This window comes from Phalangium opilio, unplaced genomic scaffold (genome assembly GCF_054372755.1).
Source record: "Phalangium opilio isolate 3A_F unplaced genomic scaffold, DU_Popi_V2 ptg000015l_1, whole genome shotgun sequence".
NCBI classification, from domain to species: Eukaryota; Metazoa; Arthropoda; class Arachnida; order Opiliones; family Phalangiidae; genus Phalangium; species Phalangium opilio.
The window spans coordinates 848,048-857,087 of NW_028324150.1; the positions used below are offsets into that span (position 1 = coordinate 848,048).

At 39.6% G+C, this 9,040-nt stretch overlaps 1 protein-coding gene and 1 long non-coding RNA gene across 6 annotated transcripts; one reads left to right on the plus strand and one right to left on the minus strand.

Annotated features, from left to right (window-relative positions):
• The first annotated feature begins 1,511 nt into the window (after nucleotides 1-1,511).
• On the plus strand, nucleotides 1,512-3,712 carry LOC149704609 (uncharacterized). 4 transcript variants are annotated; one of them, XM_089865684.1, is made up of 4 exons: nucleotides 1,512-1,766; nucleotides 1,832-2,032; nucleotides 2,249-3,420; nucleotides 3,528-3,712. In XM_089865684.1, the coding sequence occupies exons 1-2, from the start codon at nucleotides 1,533-1,535 to the stop codon at nucleotides 1,991-1,993; spliced, it is 396 nt and encodes a 131-aa protein (XP_089721810.1). In that variant the 5' UTR covers nucleotides 1,512-1,532; the 3' UTR covers nucleotides 1,994-2,032; nucleotides 2,249-3,420; nucleotides 3,528-3,712. The 4 variants fall into 3 exon arrangements, with proteins under 4 accessions (XP_089721810.1, XP_089721811.1, XP_089721808.1 ...); XM_089865682.1 differs by having other exon boundaries at nucleotides 1,832-3,420; XM_089865683.1 differs by having other exon boundaries at nucleotides 1,832-3,712.
• Nucleotides 3,713-6,066: 2,354 nt separating this feature from the next.
• On the minus strand, nucleotides 6,067-8,069 carry LOC149704610 (uncharacterized). Of its 2 annotated transcripts, XR_016381620.1 has the most exons (4): nucleotides 7,578-8,069; nucleotides 7,250-7,516; nucleotides 6,682-6,813; nucleotides 6,067-6,615 (listed from the first exon to the last, which is right to left on the minus strand). It is a non-coding gene; the product is annotated as an uncharacterized LOC149704610 (long non-coding RNA). The 2 variants fall into 2 exon arrangements; XR_016381619.1 differs by having other exon boundaries at nucleotides 6,067-6,813.
• Nucleotides 8,070-9,040: the final 971 nt, after the last annotated feature.

Here is a 9,040-nt window from a genome sequence, read left to right on the forward strand (position 1 = left end):
CAGTTGATCAAGTTGACTCTCGAAAATTATGTATTTTTTTCTTGAACTAAGTTCTCTTTCGCAGCTATTTCTGATTCTAAGAGGGAAGTGGAAGTACTGTCGTAACTGGGCTCGTACAATGAGGCATTAGCTGACACAAAAGTATCTTGCTCCAAATTGTCAGACTCCTCAGAAATCAGGCTCAAACAAGGTGATAAAAGTGTTTATGGCCCTTTCAAATTTGCCTTGGGTGTAGAAGTTAAAGCCGCTGTTCTTGGTTCATTACGTATTGGGCTCAATGATTGTAGTGATGAAGCTGCATAAGTGTGGTCTTTCATAGCCAAAGTGACTATTTTTTATAGAAGTCATCCAATTCTGTTTGGATACTTTCTTCCGTACAAGTATCTGTCCCAATGCTAACTTTCTCGGCATCATCCCACAAGTTACCAACGGTCTGTACCTCAATTGACCTTGAAATAGGTATTGCACTTCTACAGAAACTCTATTAGTTAATATTTCTTCTGACACAGCTTGGTCTTCACCGAGAATATCTATTGCTTCAGAAGCCCATTCACTCGTTTGGGGGAGATTCAATGAATTTCATAGTTTTCATAAAAGGGGGAGACCGCTTTTACCCCTGAATTCATCCACCGTTCTCTACCCGGTGTCGGGCTGCCAGATTTTCTGTGAGCCAAACCTAGCAGACGATTTTTCAGTATACCGTTGATTCTTCCTATAGAATGACGGAACATTAGTTTAAAAATGAGTTCTAAAACGCCAAAACAATTTTTGAAAGGCTATTTCGATTCGCTTCTTCATGAAGACAAACTAATTTATGAAAAAAAGTTCCTAAAGTTTGTTGGTTTCGATCCGTACGAGGAGAAACTTGATAATTATACCAGTGAAGCATCAGAATGGCCAAGGGTTCAGTTCCCAGATATTTCTATGTATCTGTTACAATGGGCAAATAGCATTGGTGACGTAGCCATTACCCCCTCTGAAATAGCTCTATAGCTTTGCGCGTGCTGACAACTGATATTGTATTTCAGCACGCGCATTCTTTACGGAAGGATTAGGCTTAGCTAGTTTTATGGTGTAAAAGAATTCTGTGCATTTTACTGTTGCTGCTACCATGTAAGTTCAATCTCTATTTAAATCAGTGTTTACTGTTATTGTCCAGTTTTGGCCACTTCATGACAAGCTCCAGTTACAAACTAATGTTGAACATTTCTTATGAACTTATGAGTTATCCATGCTCGGTCTAGACAATTCCATTCTCTTCCCTTGGCTATGGCACCCTAATTTTTCCAATTTTTCCACCGCCTAAAATTTAAAGGGATAGTTCAGCCTCAGTTTATACATAGTTTACAGACTAGGACGATTCATACCATTTACACAGTACGCCAGGCTTAAGGTGTTACGCAAGGAGGCCTGACTCACTGAATGAGTCTAAAACCAGGCCTCCTTCTGTAAATGGTATGACAAAGAAGTCGAAAATACAATGCTACATGAAAATAAAATTTTCATGAATTTTGAATATATCTTATAAATTCATGGTATACTTTCTTCTACATTTAAAGCTGAGAATGGCTCCACGTGCGATAAAAGTATCGGAAAAACAACGTCTAGTGATACTAGACCATTTTGAGGCTCACCTTGAATTAGTTTCTGCGAGGTTATCTGCGGAATACACAAAATTCGCGCAAGATAGATCGTGGGCTCAATTGGCAGAGATGTTAAATACGGATGCACTTTGTGCAGTGAAAGACGTGAAAAAATGGAAGAAGGTTGGTACACCTTTGACGTGGTTTTGTGTTAAGTACAGTCATTTGACTATTGTTTATTGCTTCAGTCATGGGCTGATTGGAAATCGGACACCAAAGGGAAGGCAGCTGCAATTAAGAATTCAGCCTCTGGGACCGGTGGTGGGAAGAAAAGCCCCGTAGAATTAACCGAGATTGAAAAACATCTTCTAAGCATAATTGGTGAAATGTGCGTTGAGGGTAACGCTTAGGTAATGGAATTTGGGTTCGGTAATCAAGCTGCCCAAGAAGTAAGATTTAATAATTATCTTTAAATGTTTATGCGAGGAGCAAATCAGTCGCTTAACGGTGTGTACACGGAATAAATCACACTTCTTTTATATTAATATTCATTTGGCCATAATCTTAACAAAGAGCAGTTGTTAAAAACGGATAATTGAATTATAATGTGCCTTCTAACATGCCTATCTTATAATAATTTATTAAATGTAAATTATCCCGATTAGGAACTAAAATCTCATTCGCATGCGGAAAAAAGCATTCGCAAATTGCTGACGACAGTTTGTCGAAAATCGTCCTTTAAATTGAAAGCCAGTGAATGGCTGTTGGACGAACACACCGGCTGCTCATGCGCCGAAAAAAAATCAAACTGCGTCGCCGAAGGTCCATAAGTCAAATCCATCAACTAGTTAACAATATGGATCGCCTATTTTAAATTTCCGAAAATTGCACGGTAAGAGTTCAACTCTTTAATGGGGATGAAGCTAATCACGTAAGAAGCCGCCGAGGTGATAATAGGGCCATAGGGCGACCCGCCCGAGGCCGTGGGGCGGCGATCGGTCGACGATCTGGAAGGCTCCAAGGCCCTGGGCCGACCCTCCACCTGGAATGCGATGTGGAAGGCCCCGAGGTCGTGGTATTGGAAGGCCTCGAGGCCGTGGTATCGTGCCACCCCAAGAACGTGGGGATATCATGCCACCCCAAGACCGTAGGGATATCATGCCACCCCAAGACCGTGGGGATATCATGCCACCCCAAGACCGTGGGGATATCATGCCACCCCAAGACCGTGGGGATATCATGCCATCCCGAGGCCGTGGGGATATCATGCCATCCCGAGGCCGTGGTATCGGCCGTGGTAGAGGATGTCGGTACAGCCACTCGGGCTTGCTACAAGAGAACGAAAACGAGTCCGTGGTATAAATCATTTATTGCTTAAAGGTGAAAATTTACAATTATATTATACAATTCCGATAAAAGGGGCTGCTGGAAGCCAAGGGGGATCGTTGGAGCCTGTCCCTGGGTACGGAGTCGTTTTGTAAAGCCTTTCTCTCTCCCTATCCGTAATGGCTATGGGGGGCTCGAAAACGGGGGAATATCCTGGTAAAAAATATGAAGTCATTCATTGGATACACTGCTTCGCGCCATCTCGCCCCAGAAAAATAATAACAAAAAACATATGTTAAAACCGGTTGGAAAATGTTCGATTTTGGCCCTTGGTCTGTCAAGGAGACCGTGACACGTGCATTTTTCTTACCAGTGGAGATGTAGACGCGATTTCTCTTTTATAAAATCAAGAATAAAAGCGTAATTAAGGATATTTCGGTAGATCATAATTATATCAAAAAATACAATTCAAAGAAACCCACAAAGGCCCAACGAAAAAATATTGAAGAAGGTAAGTGAATATTTACAAAACTTGGGAGCCAGCTTGCCAGTACCCAACTATCTATAGACAAACTTGTATAAAGCGCGTGCTAATATAATACTTTCTTATTTTTTCAGGCATTAAACTTGATGAAAAGTACTTATAAGAAAATCTAGGGGCGATTCTTTGTAGTTCTTCAGATTTACAAAAGGTGACTTTTGTTGGGAGGCCGAAGCCAATTGTTGTAAGTTCTTAGTGCCATGTTATAATGTTAGCTCCCAATTAAAAATAATATCTCTTGTGTTAGGACGCTTTAGAAGAAATCAAGAACAGTAAAATTACAGAGCTTTCAGAAGATGGATTCGACTTTTTATCAGTATTTATGGATGACAAACCGGGGCTTTTAGATAAAGAAAATTTTACAGTAAAAGACACGGGCTTTTTACCAAAGGAGAATTTGCCGAGGAGTTAAAAATGTCTTTTTTACATATGGAGCCATTTAGGATGCTTGGACCAAAGGATCAGGGTGTATCGACCTAAATTTTTACTCAACGTCTTTTCAATGAACTTTATTCTAATTATTTGGAAAAAGAAAAATTCGCTAAGAAGGTCGAAGAAACACAAATCAAAAAGTCAGACTTAAGTGATGCAGCAAGAGACAAAGAATTGAAAATAATTCAACAGATATCTCGGTACACAGTGAACCAATTAATTAGCCTCTACGGAAGCCCAAAATTTTCAAGAAAGTGCTTAGTTAAGAAGAGTGATGCAACCGAAGCATATCACCGGTGGACTGCAACTCAAGATAGGGGAGGGTTGTTATATTTGTCAAAACTAGCATATGATTTTTAAATATATCTGTGATAAGATAGTTCCTTTTGTGCAGTGTGATGCACCTTTAAGAGACAATGAAAATAGAAATGCTAAGATCATTGATATTTTAGAGGAAGATATATTTATAATGGAAAATTGGGAAAAACTATGGGGGGATGAGAAGAAAAATTTGAAATCGGCCAGAAGAAAATATTTTAGAATTCTTATTAACTGTCACTTGAAGGGATTAACGAGAAGCATAAAAATGTATACCAGAATGCAAAAAAGGACAGTTTAACTAGCAGCGGTATACGGAAAGAGCTTAAAGCTCCAACCCACAGAAATTTAAATAAGCCTTTCACTAAGAGTAAAGCAAAATTGATTGATTGATAGATGTATTTATTTATTTATTTCTCCAATAAATTTCCTGATTTATGATGGGTTTGTGCAACATCGTGTGCCTCTTCTTGGAGTTCCTTACGAGCAATTGTTTTTCGGTTACACCGTTTTTCTGGGTTGGCGTGCAATTTCCATTTTTAACTTTGGGTATTAAGGATTTCATGAGTTTAAGTCTTTTAGCCCCTTGCCCATATTGACTGACAGTGGGATTTTCCCTAGAACCAGAAGATCCTCTAAGACGTCCAAAATAGTTTTCAAACAAATTCTGATTTAAATTAAATCTCTATAGTTGAATAAACTAAAACAATTAAGAGAGTTAGAATTATTGAACAGTTTGGGATTATTCTAGTTTATTTTACCTGTTATTCTTATGCCTTCAAGATCTTCCCTACTAAGTACCATTTTATTGTTGTCGAAATCTTCTTCAAGTTCCATTTTGCTTACTTCAGATTCCCATTCGTCTAAGTAACCGAGAAAATCATCCTCTAGCCACTAGAAATAATTTAAATTTCTTAAAATTTCTGGAATTATACACTTTTTTAGTTTTTGTACTTTAATACCTTAAAACGCCAGTCGGTTAAGTTCTTGAATGGTTCTTATTCAGGTTTCTTCTTTGTAAAGAATGCGTAGGTGTTAGAAATATTCAAGATGTCAAATAAAAGCGTCAAAAAGGCTTAAAAACTTGAGTCTCTTCCGCTTTATCTCCAACCAATTGCTCGACAGCGTTGGCGGGAGTACTGCTCAGGATTTGGGTTGAAAGCTTTACTCTCATACAACTGTGTGCATTAGGATACACATGATTGTTTGTCAACTTGGGCGCTAACTTAGCCAGGACTTTGAATCAATTTCATGAGCATCAACTATATGCTGCCATAGCAAATGTTTTCCATTTTTTTAAAAAATTCTGAATGGTTTAACTGACCCATCTTTGTGTTTCTTCATTTTACCACTCTTGTTTAGTGCATTTTTAGATGTTTTTTGTGACAACATCCGACACGAAATACAAGGGTTCACCGTTATTGAAAGGATTTTTGGTTTTATACTCCACTCTGTGATTGTTTACTTCTCTATCAATCTCCGTAGAAATTTTAATAAGCTTCATATTCGTGAAAGCTTTATCACATACCACAGCGAGAATTCGAAATCCCTGCCTGTAAATTCTCGATCCCCTCCCAAATTAAGGAAATAACTCTTCTGCGTTTAGATTTTCACAAGGAAAAAACGCAACGGATACTTAAAATTGGTCGTCAGTCCTCTGACCATAAAATGAAGAATGTGATTTGCCAAGTTTAAGTTTGCAATTTCAACCTTTCCTTTAATGTTATTTTCTAATTCAATCACTTTATTTCGGAATTCATTAAGATTTGCAGCTCCAATTAATTCTGTACTGCTGTTGAATACCAGGTCTTGTTTTATTTGAATTTCGTCAAGGATTAACGTGAAATACTTTTGGTGTTCGTCCAAATTATCTATATCAATATTTCCTCTCAATTCCAAGAGACTGGCATCGTTAAATCCACTTTTTGTAGTTAGGTCGACAGAGTACTTATAAAGAGTTCGCTGAGAAGGCAATGAAATTACTTGACGCACGGCTTCGTATGCACAAGGAGACCTAGCTTTTATCGAAATACACCACTATATTATTGCTGGATGCCATTTTCTTGGCCTGGATTTTTTGGTTTGGAGTAATTTCAATTGTTCGCTCATCAATAACTTTTGGAAAACCGATTTGCTCTCAAATGGATTTTTTCCGTATATCTCTTCAAAATCAAGACTTGCCTCTTCAGACATAAAAATTGCGTCCTTTTAAAGGTCTTCTTTACCTTCAAATCCAATACATTATTCCTTTTTTTATCGCCTTATTTTTTATTTAATATTTTAACTCTGTCTTTCATCTGCTCTCCCGTGATGTAACGAAAATTGGCACGTTTTCCAAAGAATTTAACTCTTCGTTTTCGATTCTCTAAAACAATCTTCTTTTTCCGGCAAGACCGGCAAAGTCTTGAAAATAGGCTAAGAAATAATTTCTCACAATTTTGGGATCGAATTGGTTGGGTTACCATGCAAACATATGCATACTTTAGATTTTTGTCTTTAAAATACGTAAACCATTCTCCATCAATGCCTTGGCAAGTTTGCCAATTTTCAATTTCAAGTAACACGTCCAGCAGATCTTTGAAACACGTAATGGAGTTGCTGAATTTTACAGAACTTGACGAGAGAACCAAATGATTGGCAGGAATTTTTGTATTGCAAAAAAAAAATGTTTGGTGTAAGAATTTTCGATAATTGAACTACAAATAAACTATTCCCACTCCTTCTAAATCTTAGGCATTTTAAACCATGTACATTAGCTTCAGATTCGTGCTAAATTTCCAAGGACTAGTGGTCGGCATTAGGATAGGATAAGATCTGTTTGTTTTATCTTTATTCATAATTTGAAATTATCCAAGGGAAGTCTATGATTAATGCAATGCAATCACGAATAATTATCTGATTATTATTCATGAATAACTGATTAACCAAAATTCTGTGGATTATCTTGTCCAAACGCCGACCACTACCAAGGACCAATCACTTGTATCTAAGTTTTCCATCTGATAACTTAAATATTCTCGGGCTAGTTTTTTTCTGAGAATATACTTACATTTCAAGTGTAAGGCACTCTGATTCCGAGGCGCGTAATTTATCAAAAATGATGCAGTTTCTGTATTTGTGAAATTCGAAGGTTGATCTAAAATTGTAGTTGTTCCACTTAGCGGTAATGTAGCAGTTGTAGTCCAAACTGTACTATTTTCAGAAGATTCTTCATTTTCTACCATTGGCTCAGTTATATTTAACGGTGTTCCAATATGCTTCACAGATAGCAGGCCTAGGCCATAGATATGGTCACCTGAAGCTGAATTTCGAACAACTTGAAAAATTTGAACCCTGTTAAAATATGCACAACCTAAATGAACTATTAGGAAACTTACCTATTCCTTGGGCTTGCTGAGAATTTGAATACGAACTGCTTTCCAAAGTAATGTTCGCCTATCATAAATGGTTATGATTGTAATTTTAGTACTACAATTTTAGAATAAAACAATTCCCTAACTGCAGGTTATCATTGTAGGGATCAGGATTATCATCTGTGGGCCCATTCCCACCAATAAAATGCATAGAGCAGACATAATGATGTGACTAAACATCATTATGAGTTCTTATATTCTCACGGTTTATTGCCATAAGCCACCGCATATATTTGAAATAATTTTTCCTTAGTTTTGGAACTGGATAATATTTTATGCCTTGACTACGGGACTCATCTGACGTGTTGTAGTTTTTACAACTTTTGTACACACAATATTTTCCCATTTTCACGTTAAAAATTTGTTGGAAAAACTTTCAATCAAAGACAGATGACGAATCTGACGTGTTGTAGTTTTTACAACTTTTGTACACACAATATTTTCCCATTTTCACGTTAAAAATTTTGTGGAAAAACTTTCAATCAAAGACAGATGACGACCTTGCCAAACCCAAAACCGCCAAAACTAAGCTTTTTCTATTTTATCATTATATCTCCAAATCGCGGCACTAGATGGCGCGAGCTACAGGGTATTGGCAAGAGGTTTGGTTTCTATGGTAACGTAGAACCCATTTCGACTGCCACCGCATCGCCAGCACCCATTTCGCCTGCCACCTCATCGCCAGCACCCATTTCGCCTGCCACCGTATCGCCCCCTCCCGCTCCCTTGGGGTCGTCGCCCCCCTTGTCGTTGGAGCAGAGCAAAAGGCCTTGTAGTGGCGGAGGGGGCCCGAGTTCGGTGTGCCGGTTAGGATGGTTTCTTGGGTTCGCCCTTGGTTCGGACCTTTCCCTGCCCCGTTCCGCGAACGTTTTGCTCGGCCGCTTCGCCCCCGCCCGTGTGTTGCTGTGGTTCATCCCCAGCTCTTGGCAACCCTCTGGGGGCCGCGGATATATTCTGCTGTGCTCGGAGGGAAATCCCCCGTCCCCTCGAGCCTCCTGCTGCCTTAGTCCTGCCCTGTCAACGACCTCCTCCTGGCTGGGCTCGGCGCCGTCGTTGTAGCGCTCACGTCACCTGCTTAAGGGGCGTTTGTCGCGTCCGCTGGCTGTAGCCCGCGTGCCTTGACGGTGGTTTCGCAGGTTCCATTTGGGTACAGTGATGATAGACGTTTGGGAGGGCGCTGATAAGGCCCCCCAGCTAGGTGCAGCGCCTAATCAAATGTTATCTGATGCCACCGCATCGCCAGCATCCATTTCGCCTGCCATCGCATCGCCAACATCTTCTTCGCCTGCCACCGCATCGCCAACACCCATTTCCTCTGCCAACGGATCGCCAGCACCCATTTCGCCTTCCACCGCATCGCCAACATCTTTTTCGGCCGCCACCGCATTGCCAACACCCATTTCGCCTGCCACCGGATAGCCAGCACC